The sequence below is a fragment of the Oryx dammah genome, unplaced genomic scaffold (assembly GCF_014754425.2).
Source record: "Oryx dammah isolate SB20612 unplaced genomic scaffold, SCBI_Odam_1.1 HiC_scaffold_29, whole genome shotgun sequence".
Taxonomy (NCBI): Eukaryota; Metazoa; Chordata; class Mammalia; order Artiodactyla; family Bovidae; genus Oryx; species Oryx dammah.
In genome coordinates this window covers 38,746,644-38,771,244 of record NW_024070213.1, presented here as the reverse complement: position 1 = coordinate 38,771,244, position 24,601 = coordinate 38,746,644, and the positions used below count along the sequence as shown (strand labels likewise).

The window sequence follows — 24,601 nt, the reverse complement described above, 5'->3', positions numbered from 1 at the left end:
GCAAGGTCCAGTGCTGTAAAGAGCAATATTGCATAGGAACCTGGAATGTCAGGTCCATGGATCAAGGCAAATTGGAAGTGGTCAAACAAAAGATGGCAAGAGTGAACTTCGACATTCTAGGAATCAGCGAACTAAAATGGACTGGAATGGGTGAATTTAATTCAGATGACCATTATGTCTACTACTGTGGGCAGGAATCCCTCAGAAGAAATGGAGTAGCCATCATGGTCAACAAAAGAGTCTGAAATGCAGTACTTGGATGCAATCTTAAAAATGACAGAATCATCTCTGTTCGTCTCCAAGGCAAACCATTCAATATCACAGTAATCCAAGTCTATGCCCCTACAAGTAATGCTGAAGAAGCTGAAGTTGAACGGTTCTATGAAGACCTATAAGACCTTTTAGAACTAACACCTAAAAAAGATGTCCTTTTCATTATAGGGGACTGGAATGCAAAAGTAGGAAGTCAAGAAACACCTGGAGTAACAGGCAAATTTGGCCTTGGAATACAGAATGAAGCAGGGCAAAGACTAATAGAGTTTTGCCAAGAAAATGCACTGGTCATAGCAAACACCCTCTTCCAACAACACAAGAGAAGACTCTACACATGGACATCACCAGATGGTCAACAACAAAATCAGATTGATTATATTCTCTGCAGCCAAAGATGCAGAAGCTCTATACAGTCAACAAAAACAAGACCAGGAGCTAACTGTGGCTCAGATCATGAACTCCTTATTACCAAATTCAGACTTAAATTGAAGAAAGTAGGGAAAACCGCGAGACCATTCAGGTATGACCTAAATCAAATCCCTTATGATTATACAGTGGAAGTGAGAAATAGATTTAAGGGCCTAGATCTGATAGATAGAGTGCCTGATGAACTATGGATGGAGGTTTGTGACATTGTACAGGAGACAGGGATCAAGACCATCCCTATGGAAAAGAAATGCAAAAAAGCAAAATGGCTGTCTGAAGAGGCCTTACAAATAGCTGTGAAAAGAAGAGAGGTGAAAAGCAAAGGAGAAAAGGAAAGATATAAGCATCTGAATGCAGAGTTCCAAAGAATAGCAAGAAGAGATAAGAAAGCCTTCTTCAGCGATCAATGCAAAGAAATAGAGGAAAACAACAGAATGGGAAAGACTAGAGATCTCTTTAAGAAAATTAGAGATACCAAGGGAACATTTCATGCAAAGATGGGCTCGATAAAGGACAGAAATGGTATGGACCTAACAGAAGCAGAAGATATTAAGAAGAGGTGGCAAGAATACACAGAAGAACTGTACAAAAAAGATCTTCACGACCCGGATAATCATGATGGTGTGATCACTCACCTAGAGCCAGCCATCCTGGAATGTGAAGTCAAGTGGGCCTTAGAAAGCATCACTATGAACAAAGCTAGTGGAGGTGATGGAATTCCAGTTGAGCTGTTTCAAATCCTGAAAGATGATGCTGTGAAAGTGCTGCACTCAATATGCCAACAAATTTGGAAAACTCAGCAGTGGCCACAGGACTAGAAAAGGTCAGTTTTCATTCCAATCTCAAAGAAAGGCAATGCCAAAAAATGCTCAAACTACCACACAGTTGCACTCATCTCACATGCTAGTAAAGTAATGCTCAAATTCTGCAAGCCAGGCTTCAGCAGTACGTGAACCGTGAACTTCCTGATGTTCAAGCTGGTTTTAGAAAAGGCAGAGGAACCAGAGATCAAATTGCCAACATCCGCTGGATCATGGTAAAAGCAAGAGAGTTCCAGAAAAACATCAATTTCTGCTTTCTTGACTATGCCAAAGCCTTTGACTGTGTGGATCACAAGAAACTGTGGAAAATTCTGAAAGAGATGGGAATACCAGACTACCTGACCTGCCTCTTGAGAAATCTGTATGCAGGTCAGGAAGCAACAGTTAGAACTGGACATGGAACAACAGACTGGTTCCAAATAGGAAAGGAGTACGTCAAGGCTGTATATTGTCACCCTGCTTATTTAATTTATATGCAGAATACATCATGAGAAACGCTGGACTGGAAGAAGCACAAGCTGGAATCAAGATTGCTGGGAGAAATATCAATAACCTCAGATATGCAGATGACACCACCCTTATGGCAGAAAGTGAAGAGGAACTACAAAGCCTCTTGATGAAAGTGAAAGAGGAGAGTGAAAAACTTGGCTTAAAGCTCAACATTCAGAAAACGAAGATCATGGCATCCGGTCCCATCACTTCATGGGAAACTCCTGGAGTTTACTCAAACTCATGTCCATTGAGTCGGTGATGCCATCCAGCCATCTCGTCCTCTGTTGTTATGGTATTGCAAATCTAGAAAATATAAGAGACTGAACACAACTTGCAGAGCAATGTCAACATGTGGCTTGAATATTAAAAGTTTCTACATAGCATTTGCATCTACTCCATAGTCAAGCTGCAACCAAATATAAGATAAGAAAGCATTCCTGTGGCAATTCTGTTACCTTTACCACCATGTAAAATTCATTTTTATTTTGAAAATATTAAGTACAAAAGAAGAGAAAATAGTGTAAAGAACCTGCTGCTGCTGCTGCTGCTAAGTCACTTCAGTTGCATATGTGCAACCCTGTAGATGGCAGCCTACCAGGCCCTGCTGTCCCTGGGATTTTCCAGGCAAGAACACTGGAGTGGGTTGCCATTTCCTTCTCCAATGCATGAAAGTGAAAAGTGAAAATGAAGTCGCTCAGTCATGTCCAACTATTAACGACCCCATGGACGGCAACCCACCAGGCTCCTCCATCCATGAGATTTTCCAGACAAGAGTACTAGAGTGGGGTGCCATTGCACATACCCATTATCCACTTTCAACAATGATAGTTCATGTCTAATATTATTTCACTCATATTCCCACCCAGTTCTTCCCCCTTGTTTTAGTCTATAATTCTGAAGCAAATCCAAGTCATCATGTTATTTTAAATGTGTATATTTTATGTGTATTTCTATAAGACAAGAACCTTTAAAGAATAGAACTACAGTACTGTCACCACACTTACAAATTAACAATGATTCCTTGTTAGCATGTCTAATCAGCATTTCAATTTTGTCTGTCTCATAAGCAGTTATTTTTAAGAGCAGTTTGTTTGAATTCACAGTTAAACAAAATCTGCATTTTGTTTGATATGTCTCAAGTCTTTTGATTTATTTGTGCCTTCTCCCATTTTTTTCTTTGCCACTGCAATGTATTTGTTGAAGAAACTGTCATCATTTGTTCTGTAACACTCTGAATTTAGTGGGTTGCTTCCTTGTGGTATTATTTAACATGTTCTGGTGTTTTCTGTATTTGATATAAACTAGTAACACAGGGCTTGATTAGATTTAAGTTTAATTTTTTTTTTATTTGGCAAGACCATCTTATAGATAGTGATGTGCATAATCCATCAGGAGGACATCAAGATGTTAGTTTCCCTTTCTGTGATTTTAAAATTATTTAATAAGTTCCTGGCACCTGATATAACCAGATCATCCATTATAAAATACCCCATCAACTTTTCATCTAATAATTTCAGCAGCCATTTATAATCTTTGCCTAGATCTATTACATCAAGAAGGAGATACTGTTTTTTAAAGTAATTTATTAAGAGCCGGAATGTAACTAAGTGACACAGCTGCATAATTTTCCTGCTAAGTTTGGTGGCTGAACATTCTTCTTTAAAGCCAAGTCATTAAAAAGCTTTACTGAGCTAAGAAGTAAATAACATCAGCTTAGAATCTCTATGAAAAGAAGCCTTAAGTGACCCAATCATCTTTCTATGAAGTTGGCCTTCTCATAGGCCCAAACCTAAAAGGGATATGGTGACTTTTTTGTTTTTATTTTTGTTAAATAACAAAGCATGGACTTCGTTAAACCACATGGACTGTAACCCACCAGGCCTCCTCTCTCCATGAAATTTCCCAGGCAAGAATACTGGAGTGAGTTGCCATTTCCTTCGCCAGGGGATCTTCCCAACCCAGGGATCGAACCCACGTCTCCCACATTGTCAAGTGGGTTCTTTACCATTGAGCCACCAGGGAAGTCCCTTATACTGCATTGTCTGTGCATTAATATTTTATTTAAAATAACAACATAGAGGAGAGTTTTGAAACACCACTGAAACATCTGATGCATTTCTCTGCTGGGGTTTGACAGTGAAGACAGTGAATAACCCCCATCACTGAGCCTCTCCTGATCATTGTTAATGGTTTTTCCACTGCCAACCTTGGAACAAGAGGAGGGAAGGAAAGGAGATATGTTGAGAAGGCCTGGGAAGGGTGTTTTAATCCAGAGCTACTTAATTGAAAATTTAAGGTGAACTTAGGGCTTCCCTGGTGGCTCAGAGGTTAAAGCGTCTGCCTCCAATGTGGGAAACCCGGGTTCGATCCCTGGGTTGGGAAAATCCCCTGGAGAAGGAAATGACAACCCACTCCAGTATTCTTGCCTGGAGAATCCCATGGACAGAGGAGCTTGGTGACTCTTGGACTCCCAGAGGAGTCTACGGGGTCACAAAGAGTCGGACACGACTGAGTGACTTCACTTTCACTTTCACTTTCACTCAGCATTGGATTTGGCCCATCTGAGATTTCCTTTAAAAGGACCTGGTGGTACGGGAGGTCTCTTCTTCACATTCTGTGCCTCATGACTCTTTAATTCTATATATCTTAGTTTCACTATTGGATTTTACATTCCTTAAGGACAAGGGATTTTTCTAGGTCTTTGGTTTATTTCCATATAGAATGTTAAAGATGAACCCAACTGGACATGAGTTAGAGTAGTAAGAGCACACTTTATTGAGTAATTCCTGACAGGACAGGAGCTGAGCTCCATTCTGATTTGCACAGAGGTGACTAAGTGCCTTAAAGAGAGAATGGTGGGGGTGAGGGGTTTGCAAACTGGTGCTTGGCTGGGTCAGAGAAGTAAAACATTACAACGGACTGATCCTCTAAGTGCATTCGGGCTGTATCTACTGGCTGACAGTTATCACAGTTAGGATTCTGTCCTCCAGCAGCCTGGGAGCCAGGCCCCATGCTCCTGGTGATGACATTTTAAAGGAACAACACTCCCGGGTCCTTGAGAACAACTTGTGAGTTCTAGGACATACATATTCCTAGTCGTAAGTGCTTTGTAGTAAATGCTCTAGGAAATGAAGGTTGGGGGCCTTTTGTCATGGTTTGGCCAGAAAAGAAGTAAATTCTCCAGGCAATGATGATCTGTCTTTCTCAAGCTGTATTTTAATGCCAGGGGAGGGGCTGGGGTCATCCTGGGGACATGGCCTTCTGCTGCTAGAAGCCATACGAGGGTTCAGTCATCCTTTAGTGCAGAGACGTGGATGGAGTTTGCTGTATGCTGGGGTTCTGCAGTTCTCAAGGGTCTTGAACACTACTTAATGATTTGTGTAGACTGAACAACAAACTTAAGTAAATTCCATTTCCTCTGTGCAGAAAGGAAGGGGGTCAGTTAGGATGTCTTCTGCTTTACCTTACTGCCTAGACACAGCCAGGAAACAGGAGTAATATCTCCATTCATTATTTTCCTTCCTGAGGTCCACCTGGCTATTCTTATTATCAGGGACAACTGTATGTCCCTCCTCTTGAAGGTTAGCCCCTGGATTTGTGAGAGACTTTGTCTCCCTACTACAGGTATTTTGATTTTTTGAGACAGTTCAAAATGGATCACTCTGTTTTAAATGGTTAATATTTGCATATCTAGTATAGGATTTGGGGCATTATTAAAAAGAGACAATTCAAATGTCTCTTACTCAGGGAATTGTACCCAACGAGGCAGCATTTCATGTCAAAAACTTCCATCAAACTTTTCTTTTATACCATTTATCTCAGTTGTTATGTATGTATTTATATGATAATTTAAAAAAATAGGCCATGGAAACTCTGTCTTCATCATTGAAAGGCCAGCAGCTAGCACAGTGACTAGCAGCTGTTAGATATATTCCAGAATGGTCAACTTCATGACTAAATGAATGAATGGCCTTCCATTTACCTTGTCTTTTTATAACAGTTTTAGCATAGAGAGGCTATTCAGTAGAAACATGGTGAATGAATGTTTTCAGAATGTCATGGATCTCGAGTTGTGTTTTAGTGATTCTTCTTCTCTTTGTAGATTCCTTACTTATTCCTACCTCTTGGCCTTCAACGTGTGGCTTCTGCTTGCACCTGTTACCCTGTGCTATGACTGGCAGGTGGGCAGTATTCCTCTGGTAGAGACCATATGGGACATACGGAACGGAGCTACCATCCTTCTGGCAGTTGTGATGGCCTTACTGAGTCTTCATTGTTTAGCAGCCTTCAAGGTAATTTTATTAACATTCAAATGAACACTGCATTGGAAGAGAGATACTCTATACTCAGTAATGCTTTTTTCCTCCAAGAGAATGTGGGTCTAAATTGAATTTATCCTTCTGTCTAAAAAAAACTTTATATTTAAAAATTTTCCAGAAAGGCAATATATATTTTGAAGACTTTAATGGGGTTAGGAGACCAAGGCTATCTTAATTATATACCATATTGTTTCCACCAACTGTGTAGAAATTGCATCTGAAATTTAATGTTCACAAATGAGAAATTTTTTTTTCCTGCAGCAGTTGACTATTTTTTGATGCAATTGTTTTATTTCATGTTATGATAAGTGAGATATTGATAACATAGTTGTAAGTACTTAAAATCTGGTTAAGACTCTACTTACATTAATGAATGCCTGCCTGACTTGGTTGGGTGATTCTCATTTCAAAAAATACTACTAAAAAGCTTTATTAATAGTTTTATTATTGGAAACTTGGAAAAGTATTGGAATATGGAAAAATTATTAACTGTAACATTTAAAAATGATCAAAGATGGCAAAGAACTCAAAAATATTTACTTATTAAAAATGGCTACAGCCTTGGGCAAGATGCTTCTTGTCTGAAGATGTTCCCATGCCCCCAGGGCAGATGTTAAAAATCCACAGGTTTACTGGCTGAAGGTGACTGATTTGGTTGGGAAAATAGCAGCACAGCTAAAAATTTAAGGGGGAGATTTTGGAGGCAAGAGAACTATAGAAGGGCTGAGATGATAACACTCTCCACACATTCATGGATGACTGCAAAAACAATTAGTGCATGTAGGATGCCCTAAAAAGCACAAGCAAAATTGAAAGCCTGGGGAGGCTTACTTATTTGCTGCAAATTTGAATGAATTCTTTAACCCATATACAGGTTGGGTGGCAGAGGGTAGAAATTTCACTGGCTTGAGTTGTCTATGTTTGATCTCTGTTGAAATCATTGGCTGATCTCAAAGATATGCTGGCACAAAAGATAGTCCCCCAGAGATTCAGGCAAAAGAAAGAAAGAAACCCAATGAGCAAAAATTTCAGCTGTCTACGGATTTTTCTACTTGTGTCCAGGCAAGTTTATCACATATTAAAACAGGAAACCATCAGATTTCAGAAGAGCAGAATAGAATAGAGTTCATGGACAGAGGAGCCTGGCAGGCTGTAATCCATGGGGTTGCAAAGAGTCGGACACTACTAAGCGACTGAGCACACAGCAAAAACAGCATAGTGTATGGCATACTATATATGGTAGTGTATGGCATACTATATATGGTTTTTAATCAGAATACTGGACATGTAAAGAAATAGGATAGTGTGACCCAAAGTCAGGAAAAAACAGTAGAAAATGAAATAGAATTCAGATTCCAAAGTGTAAGTGTAAGTACATTCATAAAAGCTTAATTGATTTTTGACAGTTACTAAGGTAATTCATTGGAGAGGGAAATGGTAACCCACTCCAGTATTCTTGCCTGGAGAATCCCATGGACGGAGAAGCCTGGTGGGCTACAGTCCACGGGGTCGCAAAGAGTCGGACACGACTGAGCGGCTTCACTTACTTCACTTAAGGTAATTCAATGGGGAAAGGATAGTCTTTTAAATAGAAGATACTGAAATAACAGATTAATCCTTACCTCATACTATACATTTAGAAAGTATTTTTCAGTGAATCATAAGTGTTAGTGTTAGTCACTCAGTCGTGCCCGCCCGACTCTTTGTGAGTCTATGGACTGCAGCCCACCAGGCTCCTCTGTCCGTGAGATTTTCCAGGCAAGGATACTGGAGTGGGTTGCCATTTCCTTAAGAGTTAAGCAGAACCAAAGATTCTAAAAGGAAATAGAAGAAGATCTTTGTGAATTTGGGTTCAACAAAGATTTTTGTGATATATAAAGTGTAAATTATTTTTTAAGAGTTGGTAAATTAGACATCATTAGGGTTAAAAGCTTTGTTCCTCAAATGATAATGTTAGTTAAATCAAATGGCAAGCTACAAATTGGGAGAAAATATTTGCTGGGATATTTAAAGAGTTGTGAAAATTCAATAAGAAGAAAAATAGCTCATTTAAAATGTTCAAGAGATACAAATGGAAGGAAAAGATATACAAAGGTTAATAAGCACATGAAAAAATGCTTGCCATCATTAGTCATTAGGGAAATTCAAATTAAAAACACAAACAGAGCTACTCTACATCCTCTAAAGTAAGTAAGTAAGTAAAGTCACTCAGTTGTGTCCGACTCTTTGTGACCCCATGGACTGCAGCCCACCAGGCTCCTCAGTCCATGGGACTAGAATAACTATAATTAAAAAAATTCAGAATACTAAGTGTTGGCCAAGAAAGGGGGGCAACTGGAGGCCTCATGTATTACTGGTGAAAATGGTTCAGTCACTTTGGGAATATTCAGCAGTTTGTTATTAATAAAAAGTTAAACATAAAAACAGACAATTCTACTCAGTATCTACTAAAAGGAGATGGAAACTTCTGTCTATACAAATGGCTTACAAGTAAGTATTCATAGAAGCTTTATTTGTACTAACTGAAAAATAAAAATAATCGAGTGACTTTACCTTGTAAATGGATAAACTTAATGCAGTAAATTATTGAAAAATTTTAAAGGAACAAATAATGCACTGATGCATAAATCAACATAAATGAACCTCAAATACTAAGTGAAAGGAACCTGGCATATAAGATCATATAATGTTTAATTCCATTCATATGAAATGTCTGTCATTATAATTTTACCTTTCCTAGAGTTTTGTATGTCTAGAAAAGGCACAATTATAATGACAAAAAAACCTGGGTTTGGGGATTGACCATAACTTTTGAAGGAACTTTTTGGGGGTGTTGAATGCTTTCTAAAATTTGACTGTTGTGGTTATTGAACTACATACATTTACCAAAACTCACCAGAATATACGTATAAAATGAGTGGATTCTATTGTATGTGAATTGTATCAATAAAGCTATGTTAAAAAAAATACTAAAATGTTGCAAATAGATTAAAGATTGAAATGAATACATAACTGAAAATAAAATATAAAACATACTATGTGATCCTAAAAGTGTGATGAAAAAGTCTCTGTTTTTTTATTTGAGGTGAAAATTGCATGACATATAATTAACCATTCTAAAGTATACAGTATTGTGGTACTTAGTGTGTTCACAGTCTTGAATAGTTCACTGGTCTATTTCAGAGCTCTTTCATAACTTCATTAAAAACACCCATGCATATTAAGTAGTAACTCCCAACACTCCCTACCCCATCCCCTGGTAACCTCTAATCTGCTTTCTGTCTCTGTGGATTTGCATATTCTGGATATGAAATAAATTATACAATAACTGCAAAAATATAACATGTAACCATTTATGTCTGACTTATTTCACTTTGCATAGTATTTTTGAAATTCATGCTAGTTATAGTGTGTATCAATACTCTGTTCCTTTTATGACTGAATAATATTGGATTTTGTATTATTTTGTTTAAAGCATGGACTTCCTTGGTGGCTCAGACCGTAAAGTGTCTGTCTACAATGCGGGAGACCTGGGTTCGATCCCTGGATTAGGAAGATCCCTTGGAGAAGGAAATGGCAATCCACTCCAGTACTCTTGCCTGGAAAATCCCATGGACAGAGGATTCTGGTAGGCTACAGTCCATGGGGTCGCAAAGAGTCGGACACGACTGAGTGACTTCACTTCACTTCATGTTTAAAGCATGGTGGGCGTGAAGAAGGATCTCCCAATAGTTTGGTTTGCATTTCCTTAATGGTCAGTGATGACCATCTTTTCACTTGCTTATTGGCCATCTGTGTATCTTTTTTTGGAGAAATGTCTATTCAACTCCTTTGGTCTTTTTTTAAAAATTTGGTTGTATTTTTGATGTTGAGTTATAAGAATTCAGAATATGAAATTCCCAACAGATAGATGATTTGGAAATATTTTCTCCCATTCTTTAGGTTTTCATTTCACATTGTTAATAATGTCCTTTAATGTACAAAAGTTGTTTTAATTTAATGAAGTCTGATTGCTTTCTTTTGTTATTTATTACTTTTGGTGTTAAATTTAAAACTCAGTTATCACATTTGAGGTCATAAAGATTTCTGACTTTGTTCTCTTCTAAAAGTTTCATAAGTTTTAGCTCTGATATTTAGGTTATTAATCCATTTTGAGTTAATTTTTAATATGAGCACAAATTTCACCTTCGTGGTAAAGCCTACCATAACTGCTCTGTTTAAAATGCAAACATATACCCTCTACTCCACATCTTATCTCCCTTTCACTAAACTTTTTCTTCACTATACTTCCAATTTCTAAAAAGTTATATAACTTGGTGATTTTATAAAATGTGTTTCCTCCAATTAGAGTAGTAAGCCCCATGAGGACAGAAATTATTTTCTATTTGGTTTAATGCCATGTTTCTAACACTAAGAGTTGCTACCTCCAAAATTTATTATCTAAATTTTGTGGTTATCTAAATGAATAAAACCATAAAAAGTTAGCAACTCTATTTATATTTTGGTATGCAGAACCTTTTTTTTTTTTAAGGTAAACTATATCTAAAGCCTATAAAAAGACCATACTCAATACCAGTATGAAGTGTTAGAGGGTCAATATAAGGTTTGTTTTATTAGAGTCTGGCCTTTGTGGTTTGACATGCCTGCTATATTGGTATTGATCTGCAGGAGCAAATATAGTAGAGTGCTGGACCAGTATGTCAAGAAGGGTTTTTCTTGGCTCCCTCCCGACTAATTAAAGGGAGTGTTGCATCCCCACAGGCTGTCATCTTGGTCATGTTATGTTAGAGATGCACCTTCATGATGGCAATAGAGCCCTACACACACAGGCAAGCCTTGGCTGTCCCCAGAGTATCTTTGATAACATGATAAATGAGTAGAAACTTCTCTGTTGGAAGGCTATTAGTCCTTTTCTTTCATGAAATTTGTTCCAAAGTCACTTTCTTGCATCAAGAAAAACATTAGCAAAGCATTCAGCTGTGGTGATAGTAAAATTTATCTCTTCTGTGATGGCTTTCATCTTGAAAATTCTTTGCAAAGATTAACTGAAGCCTCTGGCAATTCTTAGAGGCTACTTGCACTTTCTACATTTTCTTCTTTCAGAGCTTGGAGACAGAGGTTTGGCATCTAGCTTGTGTTTATGTGGCCTGGCCTCTCTGTTCTTGATCGACTTACACATTGGCAGGTCTTAAAATCAGATTGTCCTGCTAGTTAGTAACTTCTTAAAGTAGGGATAATCCTATTTATTCTATGTCATGATCAATTACTAAGGACATGATCCTCAGGGCTTTGACTCATGACAATAAGCAGTAGAACCAAGATTTTATGAAAAAAGAGGTACTGCTTAAGGATATTCTTCTGTGCTAAAAAGGATGAAATGTTTGTGGTAATATCAGCAAAATAAACCCAACTCTCTCTACCTAGAATATTTCCAAATGATGTGTGTACTATATTAATGTATTGCAATTATTTTATAATCCCTGACTATTCCTCTTGAGAAATCTATATGCAGGTCAGGAAGCAACAGTTAGAACTGCACATGGAACAACAGACTGGTTCCAAATAGGAAAAGGAGTACGGCAAGGTTGCATATTGTCACCCTGCTTATTTAACTTCTATGCAGAGTACACCATAAGAAACACTGGACTAGAAGAAACACAAGCTGGAATCAAGATTGCCAGGAAAAATATCAATAACCTCAGATATGCAGATGACACTTTCACCCTTATGGCAGAAAGTGAAGAGGAACTAAAAAGCCTCTTGATGAAAGTGAAAGAAGAGAGTGAAAAAGTTAGCTTAAAGCTCAACATCTAGAAAACGAAGATCATGACATCCGGTCCCATCACTGCATGGAAAACGGATGGGGAAACAATGGAAACAGTGGCTGACTTTATTTTTCTGGGCTCCAAAATCACTTCAGATGGTGATTGAAGCCATTAAATTAAAAGACACTTACTCCTTAAAAGGAAAGTTATGACCAACCTAGACAGCATATTAAAAAGCAGACACATTATCTTGTCAACAAAGGTCCGTCTAGTCCAGGCTATGGTTTTTGCAGTGGTCACGTATGGATGTGAGATTTGGACTATAAAGAAAGCTGAGCGCCGAAGAATTGATGCTTTTGAACTTTGGACTTGAGAGTCCCTTGGACTGCAAGGAGATCCAACCAGTCCATCCTAAAGGAAATCAGTCTTGGGTGTTCATTGGAAGGACTGATGTTGAAGCTGAAACTCTAATACTTTGGCCACCTGATGTGAAGAGCTGACTCATTTCAAAAGACCCTGATGCTGGGAAAGATTGAGGGCAGGAGGAGAAGGGGACTATAGAGGATGAGATGGTTGGATGGCATCACCAACTCAATGGACATGGGTTTGGGTGGACTCTGGGAGTTGGTGCTGGACAGGCCTGGCCTGCTGTGGTTCATGGGGTCACAAAAAGTTGGACACGACTGAGCGACTGAACCGAACGGACACACATCAACAAGGAGGGAAGATTGGAAAGTGATTATTTTCTCATTGACAATCTTGCCTTATTCCCCAAAGTACTTGGAACAGGAGTAACTTATGAGAATAAATACAGTATGGCAGAGCAAGAGGAGATGGCAAACTTTTCTCTCTTTTTGCTGAAGAATTAGGTATAAATATTTGAGCCCTTGTCATATAGTCTGTCAGAACTATTCTCCTCCATCACTGTTACATAAATTAGCTGACCCCTGGTATACTACCATAGATTCACATGGTTGAACTAAAACATGCTTTTAGATTTCTGGAAGTTACTTTTCATTTAGCTTAACCAAACAGTATGTTAAGGTATTATTGTGTCAGGTAGATCACTGCAGAATAGCTCTTCTAAATTCCAGAATAGCCATTATGAAGCCTGGTAAAATAAGCATCATGTTTTAATATACCAAATGGTAAAATAACATTGAACTTGAGGAATGAAGATTGCAATTAATGGTGAATGGCTCTGTACCAATACTGTTGAGTATTTTCCTTTTCTTCTCGCCTACATTTCTCTTTTCAGTTCCCATTCTCTGAAAACTTCACATTCTCCATCCTTTTCCTGTCCTGAATTTTTGCAAATCCTCCTCATACTGTTACAGGTCCAATCTTTCCAGCCCATTTACAGCCCGCCCGGTTTGTCCTGCTCTGGGACCCCTGCCGGCACTCTGAGAAGAGGTCCTGTGGTGTCTTGCCATGGTCCATCTGTGTATGACCACCAAGACTTCGGGAGAGTCATTGTCTGAGAGGTCTCTTTGTCTTCTCTTTGTCTTAAGTTTTGCAGCCTAGTTGATCCAGCCTCTTCTTCCTGCTTTCAGTTGACTTCTCAACTTGCCACTTTGTACCCATAGTGATAACATCCTACTACTTGGGTGACAGTTTTCCAAGTTAGTTGTTCAGTCACCCAGTCCCATCTGACTCTCTGCAACCCCATGGACTGCAGCACGCCAGGCCTCCCTGTCACTCACCTCACCTAGCGAAAGGTGTTCAAGTCAGTACCTGTCGTTAATTTGGGCCATGCTCTGAAGCTCAGATTTCAGCTTCTGTCACTTTTCTGATGAAAGTTGGAAAATGAGGTGCTTACTGCTTCCTCAGATATGATGTTGAAAAGTAGAGAAGTTGAATTTGCCCCTTATTTTAAAATGAAACACATTCAAAGTTCCATTGCTGCTGTCTCTTCCCACATGTTTTTGCCTTCCCATCGCTGCTTTGCCTCATATGATACAAATTGTGACTTATGTTCAGTCATTATAATTTCATCTGGTAGTCTAAGTTAAATTTGTAACGACCATCTTCAAGTGGGAGCCAGTCTCCTCCAGGTTGGAGGCAGACCAGGTGTGGAGGAGTACTGCCCCAAGTTCCGGACCCAGAGTCCCAGGGCTGGGATGAGAGAAGGCTGCAGAGCAGAGTGAGTAGTGGTGACCTGAGTCAGGTCGGGCTGTGCCCCTGCCATCTGTGAGCTCACCTTGTTTAATGCTGTTCTTACACCGTAGTGTCAAGCCATTGTGAATCTGAACCAGGGCAAGCCATGCTGCACACTCAGCACGGTGGCCGGCATGTGGGGAACACTGAGTACCTGGCAGCTGTTCTTTTATTCCTTGTCATCATCACCACCATTACCATCATCCAGAAATCATCACCGTTCAAAGTCAGGAGCACAATCAGGGCTCTTATTTCCATTTTGTAGGAATAACCAGACTTGAACAAAATGTAACCCAGTAACTGCTTTTTAAAAATTATATATATTTCAACTTTCAATTATACTTTAGATCATCAAAAATATTTATAATACTCCTGCAGATTGATCCTGCCCTCCCACCTCCCCCCTTTCTCCCATCCTAGGTAACAGAGGTTAAATTCTTAGCCTAAGATCTAAGAGTAGAAACATACTTGAAGATTTTTAATGATTAAGCATATTTTAGAATTTGGAAGTAGATATGTTCAAATATACTAGAAAGGCAGAATCCTAACATAAAACTATTTAGTTAAAAAATGAATGTTAAGGAGAAGAAAATAGTGACAAATATCACTAAATTATTTACAAATGAACATTGGAGTCATCACTTAAACCTCCAAATTATAGAAATATTATAGATTTTAAAGATATTTGAAAGTTTACCAGAATAGGCAAGATATAAGAAAAGAAGCATTTTCTTTTATTGTTGTTTTTAAACCCTGTTACTGTCATTGCTAGATTTCTCCATTCCACTCAGTCCTGGGTATTGAAACAAAATAGCCATTGGAACTCCATCATTTTATTCAGTGGCTACCTGAAAATCAGAGATCCCTGGGCAAAGTCTTCCCAAGGCGTTCTTTGTTGTCCATTACTAATACCTCACCTGGGAAGTCCTTTCTCTTTGTAATGTATCTGCACCTCAAGCATATCTTTCTCATATAGGACACAGTTCAGTTATAATGCTCTGCTTGGCTTTTGATCTGGCCTGGCAGGCGTTTTTTCATATCATTAAATAATTTGTTTTATTCTTTGCCTTCACGGGGCAGTCACATTTACACAAGTCACACTCTTTAATAAGAAAGTGACTTACTTACCCCTCTGATGTTTATACCTTAGTTGGAAACCTCACTGAAATTATTAATGAAAGATTTAGATAGTTGTGTAATGGGAAAAAGGAGTTTCAGACATCAGTAACAGTTTTATTTTTCTTGATTGTATGCTTTATGATTCTCAGCATGATTTTATAGTCTATATTATTATTTGCTTTTACTCAGAATAATTGTCACCTTTTAAGTGATAATCTTAATTTTTAACACATCCTATTATTTCTTTTAACTTAATGATTCATACTGCCATAAAAGCAACTTATTACCACCTAGCCTCGCAATGCTTCTGATTGTTTTAAATACTTTAAAAGGTCAAAAGATGTTTTTGTAACTCCTGGAGTCATTCTGTCCTTATTATTTCCATTGAGAACATGACATTTCTATTTAAAGGAGCCCACTGTTTCCATACTGTTTCAAGAAAACCATGAAATATATAATTAGGATGACCTGAGATAAAAGCAGCTAAAGTAAGTTTCTCTAAACAGAAAACCCATTGAGAATCGCTTTTTGTATTAGAAGATAGAAAGGAGGCTGAAGTGACTGAGAGCCAGATTCTGTAGGTGGTTTGCTCCAAGTTCTATGCACAAGGAACTTATAAAGGGATGGCAAATGTGATAAATGCAACCTGGGGAGAATCATTCACCCCATTAAAAAAAATAAAAATAAAATGCCTTACTTTGGCATATGCTTTGCCTAAAGAGGCAGCATAGAGTATTAGAAGGAAAACCAGTTTTTCATATGAGCTTCTATGTTTCTATATTTACATTATACACATTAAAATGTTGACAATAGGGTCTTCAAACTTTTTTTCTCACCTAAAATGTAGTAAGTGAAATAATATATAGGGTACCTGGGGTTGTTTAGCAAGGAAATTGCTATGTAAATGCATTTCCACATGGTATTTCAAACCAATATTCTGAAATTTAACTCCTGAACTTACTCTTTCATTGTTTCCCTGACAATTTTCCGCCTCTGTACGTTCTACTAGTTGCCAAAGCCAAAATTCTTGGGGTTTTCTTGTTGCCTCTCTGTCTCGCTCTCTAATATCACATCCAACCCATCAATAAATCTGGTCAACTCTTGTTTCAAAGTAAATCCAGAATCTGACCATTTCTCACTGCCATCACCTATCACCAAGCCATTCTCTCACCTATATTGTTGCCTTAACCTAACTAGTTGGCCCGCATCCACCCCAGTGCCAGTGGTCCATACTACTCTCAGTACAGTGACCACTGTGATACATTAAAACACAAATTAGATAATGCCCTTTTTGTACTTGAAATCTTTCAATGGCTCCATCTTTTTCTCAAAGTAAAAGTCACAGTGGTCAGTATAGTGGCCTAATGCTCTTGTCCCACCCCATTGTTTTTCTTGTGTCTTGAACTCATGTCCTCCTATGAAATGAATACTGTGGTGCCAGAGAGCCTAGAACAGTGCCTGGAAAATACAGAGAAGATGGAAGTGATTGACTGCTAAATTCTTTAAGTACTTGCCTATAAGCACATTGCCCAAAGGGATTATAAAAGAAGGCAGTAATATATTTGTTGAATGAATGAGTAATCAGTGATAGTGTTATACCAAGAGACTCATTGCTGAGGATGGAAAAGTTATCAAGAATACCTTGAGGAAGAAAATTAATTAGAGGAGGTATCCTTGATGTTCAGGAAGTAGCCTTGATGTTCAGGCGCTTTGTGTATCTCATGGCAGAGGCCAGGAGTCTGCGCAGCATGACTAGCTGCAGTTAGCAGCTACCTATATACAGCTGTGTGTTGGAAATGGAAACTGGTCTTAAAAGCTGACAAGGTATTCAGAGACAAGCAGAATAAATTTGTAGGTCCAGGATGATGTGTTTAGAAAAGAAAAGCCTAGAAGAAATGATAAGTTGAAGTATTCAGTATTTAATTTATTGATCATTCATTGGTTTCAAACAATATGCTGAGTATGGACAATAAAAATAGAAGAAAATCAGATGGTAAACATTCTGCTTGTAGTGCAGGAGACCTGGGTTCAATCCCTGGGTCAGGAAGATCCCCTGGAGAAGGAAATGGTAACCCTCTCCAGTATTCTTGCCTGGAGAATTCTATCAAGAACCTGGTGTGGGCTACAGTCCGTGGGGTGGCAAAGAAACAGACACGACTGAGCAACTAACACTTTTTTCAGAAAAAATTTGTAGGTGAAGGATGGTGTGTTTAGAGAGGAAAAGACCAGAAGGAATGATAAGTTAAAATATTCAGTTTTTAATTTATTGATCATTCATTGATTCCAAACAATATGCTGAGTATGGAAAATAAAAATAGAGGAAAACTATTTTTACCTTGAAGAGCTGTTTTCTCCACTTTCAGTCCATTACCCCACCTCTGAGAGAATTATACTTCTAAACACAGACGTGCTTCTCCACTGCCAAGTAACTTTCCTATTCTCAGGATTTTTCCTGGTAGAAGCCAAGGCTATGCTGATAGATGACTTGATAAAGTTCTTTAGATGTGTAGTGATTTTTTTTACATGGAAAGTGACAGTCAAGTATTCTACATCTACAAAAGATAAATAACAGAAAATATGTTTCACCTGTAGTGTGAAGGCTCTAGAAGAGATGTAGGGAAGATTTCTGTTTGGCAGAAACTTGTTGTGATGATCTGGGGGACAAGTTACTGGTGGTACAGAATCTGCCTGTAATGCAAGAGATGCAAGCTCGATCCCTGAGTCAGGAAGATCCCCTGGCGAAGGAAATGGTAACCCACTCCAGTACTCTTGACTCGGAAATCCCATGGCCAGAGGAGCCTGGCAGGCTACAGTACATGGGGTCGCAAAGTTCACACATACACACACGCACACACAGAAACTCCTAATATGGAAGCTTTTCTTTTTAACTTCATTCTGCTTGAGCAATTTTTACTTGCATTTCTCAAAATGTGTTCTATCATCATACAGATCATTAAGTAAGGTTACTCTAAGTAAAGATTCTGCATTTCAGAAACACTTAGTTTAGAGAAGTTAAACATATTTTTCTCTACTGAGGGACTTTATAAACCCCTTTACCATGTTATAAGCAGCATTTTGAGTTTCTAAATGGGATATATGTAGTAAGTGGCATTTCTTAAATTTATTTGAATTTGGAGTCTTTTTTAGGGCTTTCCTGCAGGACCAGTGCTCTGAGGGCATGTTTTGGGAAATATTGACTTGGAGATATCAGGGTGGGTGGCTAAGTGAATTCTGAGAGTCCTTTCTTGGGCAGTGTTTGAACACTTTCTTGCTGCCATATTTGTACTGTCAAAAACAATAGCCACCACCACAGCATTAACAAAACCATTTTCGTATTACATTCCCTTTAGCAATACCATCTGTGAAAGGATTCCTTTGAGACCCTTCCTTTTAGAGGTATAGTTTCTAAAAGTCAACAGCAAGGGAGAGGTAAGGCCTTCAAACAGATTCCTGGAGCCTTGATTTTCATCAGATTGAAGTTGTAGTTAGATTTGTGGCAGTGACTATCATTTCTAAGGGTGATGATGAGATGTGGACACTGCATGGCCATCCATCAGATGCCACCATTTGGGGAAGTGAGTATCACGTCAAGCAGACAGTTTCCCAAGGGAGACCAGAGTAATGTGGCATGTATCTCTGCACATGTGCTCCTTGTAACTGGAGCAGTTTTAAAAATGTATCTTTATTTGCTTCACTGTAGTTTTGTTTTTGTTTTTTTAGTTATTTAATTGAAGGATAATTGCTTAGCAATATTGCTAAGTTAGTTTCTTCCATATGTCAACATGAATCAACCATAGGTATACATATACCCCTCCCTCTAAAACCTCTCTTCCATCTCCCACCCCATCCCAACAGAGCACTGGATTTGAGCTCCTTGAGTCATACAGCAAATTCTCACTGGCTATCCAATTTTATATATGATAGTGTATGTTTCCATGCTCCTCTCTCCATTCATCCCACCCTCTTCTTCCCCTCCTGTGGTACAAGTTTGTTCTCTATGTCTGTGTCTTTACTGCTGCCTTGCAAATAGGTTTATCAGTACCATCTTACTAGGTTCCATGTATATATTGTGTTAAGTGTTAAGATGCAGTATTTATTTTTCTCTTTCTCTTACTTCACTCTATGCTGTTGTTTTTAAAAGAAGGTGCTTGACAGAAGACTGTGTACCTTACCGGAGTGAAAAGTGAGCGGTTCTTCCTAAGAACAAAGCTCCTTTCATTGTCGGTTCTTGTAGAAAGACTGGAGGACAGAGAAAAGACTTCCTGGAGCTTCATGAAAAGCCAGTGTGTGACTGTTTGATGATAAATGGTTGCACTTTTGGCAGAATTTCATGTAAAACTTGTGTTCATTTTTGTGTCCTGTATGGCTCCTATTGCCAGAGGCCAGAGTATTTATAGAAGGGCCTGGCAACTTTCAATGGCCAAATTGGCCTAGTCAGTTTGTGCCCTGTCCCCTGGCATTTGCTATTAAAAAGTGGTTAACTGGGAACAACATTATTAATGTCAGCCTCTCTGGCATTGCATTGAACATTCTCTCCTTCCAGGGCACCACAGTTCCTTTTGATGTGGGTGACTCGGGCCAGCGAACTCTAGTGTTCTGCCTGTTGCAGAGGTACTCACTCTGTCAGTGTCTTCACTTGGGGGTTAAAACACTTTTACCCTTTGTTTGGCCATCTGAAAGATTTCTTCTTTTATCTTGTAAAAATTTCCCAAGGAGAAACTGACTCTCAATCAGTGACTAGGGGGTGGAATTCTTACTTTTATGTCAAGATTCATATAGGTCCTATGCTGCTTCTCTCTTATCTGCACTTCAGAGATTCATGCTGTTGCGGTTTAGTAGAAAGGAGGCCTTATTGAAGCAATGATAATAGGTGTTGAAATGTCTGAACTTAGAAAATTACAAGTACTTGATACTGTATTAAAACCTCAGGCCTCTGTTTCCATCCTTTGTTGCATTCATTAATCCATTAATTGCCCTTTTAGGCTGTGGTAGATAGGCTGTTCAGATGCACAGTTCAAGGTAAAGGAAGAACATTATTTAATCATGTCAGTTACTTGTTAAAAAAAAAAAAAAAACAGAGAGCTTTAACAATTTCTGATAAAGCAAAGTGATCAATCACACTTTTATTACTGTATGTTTCAGAAGCAGGAAAGTGGGTCTTATAAAGAGATCCAACATATTTTGAATACAGAAGATTCTTTGATTTTGGAGGAGTACATTGATGGATAGTAGGAATCATATCCATTATTAATAGCAGTTACTTCAGAAGCTCAACTGGACAAGTTAAAATTCACTTTTTTTTTTTTTTAGCTATTGAGAGAAGCCACTAACTTTCTTATTACTTTCACATTTGTAACCTTGAAGTAAGCCAAACTGCATTTTGTTTGATAAAATATGATGAATTATTATTGTCTTTAAGGAATGCTGCTGTAAAACCTTTGCATCTTTACTGTGTGGAACTATTTGGGGTTTTTGTGGTTTCTTCTCCTCATTCATTTTAGATTACAGAAGGGAGGGACTGTCCTCTGTGTGACAATCCAAAGTGGGAAGATTAATCATACCTCTGAGTGACTGTGACTCACAGTGTGAAAAAAGTAACAATCGTGTCTGTTTCTTAACAGAAAATAAGTCCATAGCATCCTGCTTTGAAAAGTTTTGGCAGAGGGACATCTTACAAATGTTTAAACAGTAGTCATAGGTAGAAGACCACTTCTGCCAGGCATGTATATTGCCATAGGAACAAAGTTATTTATAAAATACATCTAATTTATCCTCTGCCTCCATTTCCTTGTCATCAAAACTGAATTCATGCATGACTTCACTTGCAAGGTTAAATCCACCTTGGTTCTTAACTGAATTCTTAAAGAGGGAAAAAAATGGTTAATTGTTTCTGCCTCCCTCCTACCTAAAGTCACTTACTGTTACTGTTCTCCACAGAGAATTCAGTAGCATTACCTGAGACATTTTTGTTTCACTAGCCAGAGCTAGATGCAGGGAGCATGATGGAAGACCTGGACCCCTAAGTGGTGACCTTTTCCCCTTTCTACCCTGGACAAGCTCCAGGCTCAAGTGAGCCTCTGCTGACAGTTTTCTCTTCTTGGACCCACAGGGCCCGTGTGCAGTACACCACTCACCCTCCTCTGGACAGGGCCTCCCCTGAAGCCAGAGGTGTGCTGGGCATTCTTGGTGCCTCCTTCCAGCTCCTCCTTTCTTCTAAGTCCACTCAGATAGCTTTAGTCTCAACACATATGAACATATAGCTCTTAGGGCAACACTACTCTTTTGATTTTCCAAATCTATCCTCCTGAGCAAATATCTGGTATAAATATGAATATCACAGGTGTTACAAGAGTAAGTGGTTATCAGACAAAGAGAAATACCGCATGATACCACTTTATGTGGAATCTAAAAATTCAACAAACTAGTGTTTACCAATGGGGAGAAGGAAAAGGGAGGGGCAACACTGGGATAAGGAGTTAGAATGTACAAACTATTATGTATAAAATAAGCTACAAGGCTATATTGTACAACACAGGGAATATAATCAATATTTTGTAACTATAAATGGAGTATAAACTGTAAAAACTATGAATCACTATTTTATACACCTGTAACTTTTGTAATGGGTTTCCCAGGTGTCTCAGCAGTACGAGCTTGATCCCTGGGTTGGGAAGATCCCATAGGGAAAGGAATGGCAACCCACTCTAATATTCTTGACTGGAGAATTCCATGGACAGAGGAGCCTCTTGGGTTACAGTCCAAAGACAGACAGAACTTAGTGATTGAGCACAAGCATTGGCATGAACTTATATAATATTGACCAACAATTATATTTCAGTTAAAAAAAAAATTAAAAAAATTAAAAGTTAGAAAATGCAAAAAATAAGTGGTTATGACAGGATTACATTCTTGTAAGATTTATACATAAAATAGTTCATAGACTTGAACTCAAGCCAAACAACACAGCCAGCAGAACCAGCAGAAAATTGAATTAAAGATTAACTGAGCATGGTCTTGCTCACCACAACAAGACCTAGTTTTCTGTGAAGCCAGTCCCTCCCTTCAGGAAGCTTTCACAAGTCTCTTAGCTTCATCCATCAGAGGGCAGACAGAATGAAAACTGCAATCACAGAAAACTAACCAAACTTATCACATGAATCACAGCCTTGTCTGACTCAATGAAACTGTGAGCCATGCCTTGCAGGGTAACCCAACACGGATGGCTCATGGTAGAGAATTCTGACAAGAACTCTACTGGGGTTCCACTGGAGAAGTGGAATGGCAAACCATGTCAGCATTCTTACCTTGAGAACCCTGTGAATACTATGAAAAAGCAAAAAGATATGACACAGAAAGATGAACTCCCCAGGTTGGTAGGTTTCCATTATGCTACTGGAGAAGAGTGGAGAAGTAGCTCCAGAAGGAAATAAACAGATGGAGCCAAAGTGGAAATGATGCCCAGCTGTGGATTTGTCTGGTGATGAAGGTAAAGTCCAATACTGTAAAGAACAATATTGCTTAGGAACCTGGAATGTTAAGTCCAAAAGGTAAATTGAAAGTGGTCAAACAGGCGATGGCAAGAGTAAACACTGACATTTAGGAATCAGTGAACTACAATGGACCAGAACGGGTGAATTTAATTCAGATGACCATTATATCTACTACTGTGGGCAAGAATCCCTTAGAAGAAATGGAGTAGCCCTCATAGTCAATAAAAGACTCTGGAATGCAGTACTTGGGTGCAATCTCAAAAAACAACAAAATGATCTTAGTTTGTTTCCAAGGCCAACCATACAGTATCACAAAAATCCAAGTCTGCGCCCCAACCAGTAATGCTGAAGAAACTGAAGTTGAATGGTTCTACAAAGACCTACAAGACCTTCTAGAACTAACACCCAAAAGAGATGTACTTTTCATCATAGGGGACTGGAATGCAAAAGTAGGAAGTCAAGAGATACCTGGAGTAACAGGCAAGTTTGGCCTTGGAGTACAAAATGAAGCAGGGCCAAGGCCAACAGAGTTTTCTCAAGAGAACACATTGGTCATAGCAAACATCCTCCTCCAACAACACAAGAGATGACTCTACACATGGACATCACCAGATGGTCAATATCGAAACCAGATTGATTATATTCTTTGCAGCCGAAGATGGAGAAGCTCTATAGAGTCAATAGAAACAAGACCTAGAGCTGACTGTGGCTCAGATCATGAACTCCTTATTGCAATATTCAGACTCAGTTGAAGAAAGTAGGGAAAACCATTGTGTCTACCTAGGTGGCGCTAACAGTAAAGAACCCACCTGCCAATGCAGGAGACCCAAAAGATGTGGGTTTGATCCCTGGGTTGGAAGATGCCCTGGAGGAGAGCCCAGCAATCCATTCCAATATACTTGCCTGGAGAATTCCATGGACAGAGGAGCCTGGTGGGCTACAGTCCACAGAGTAGCAAAAGAATCAGACATGATGGAAGCAACTTAGCCACGCCTACAGGAAAAAAACACTAGGCCATTCAAGTATGACCTAAATCAAATCCCTGTTGATTATATAGTGGAAATGACAAATAGATTCAAGGGATTAGATCTGATAGAGTGCCTGAAGACAGAAGTTCATGATATTGTACAGGAGGCAGTGATCAAGACCATCCCCAAGAAGAACGAATGCAAAAAGGCAAAATGGTTGCCTGAGGAGACCTTACAAATAACTGAGAAAAGAAGAGAAACAAAAGGCAAAGGAGAAAAGGAAAGATATACCCATCTGAATGTAGAGTTCCAAAGGATAGCAAGGAGAGACAAGAAAGCCTTCCTAAGTGATCAATGCAAAGAAATAGTGGAAGACGGTAGAGTGGGAAAGACTAATCTCTTCAAGAAAATCAGAGATACCAAGGGAACATTTCATGCAAAGATGGGCACAATAAAGGGCAGAAACAGTATGGACCTAACAGAACCAGAAGATATTAAGAAAAGGTGGCAAGAATACACCTTTAGTGTATTTAGAATATAAAAGAACTATTAAAAAAAGATATTCTTAATGACCCAAATAACCACAGTGGTGTGATCACTCATCTGGAGGCAGATATCCTGGATTGTGAAGGCAAGTGGGTCTTAGGAAGCATGACTACAAATAAGGCAGGTGGAGTGATGGAATTCCAACTGAACTATTTCAAATCCTAAATGATGATGCTGTGAAAGTGCTGCACTCATATGGTAGCAAATTTGGAAAGCCCACAGTGG

The 24,601-nt window shown here is 38.8% G+C and overlaps 1 protein-coding gene across 1 annotated transcript in view; it reads left to right on the top strand.

Moving 5' to 3' along the window:
- LOC120858525 (protein O-mannosyl-transferase TMTC1) overlaps positions 1 to 24,601 on the top strand; it is a 302,518-nt gene that overhangs the window by 159,361 nt on the left and 118,556 nt on the right. Inside the window, exon 8 of the mRNA XM_040234631.1 lies at positions 6,115 to 6,304. Coding sequence (XP_040090565.1) covers positions 6,115 to 6,304 — 190 coding nt within the window. The remainder of the gene's footprint in view (positions 1 to 6,114; positions 6,305 to 24,601) is intronic.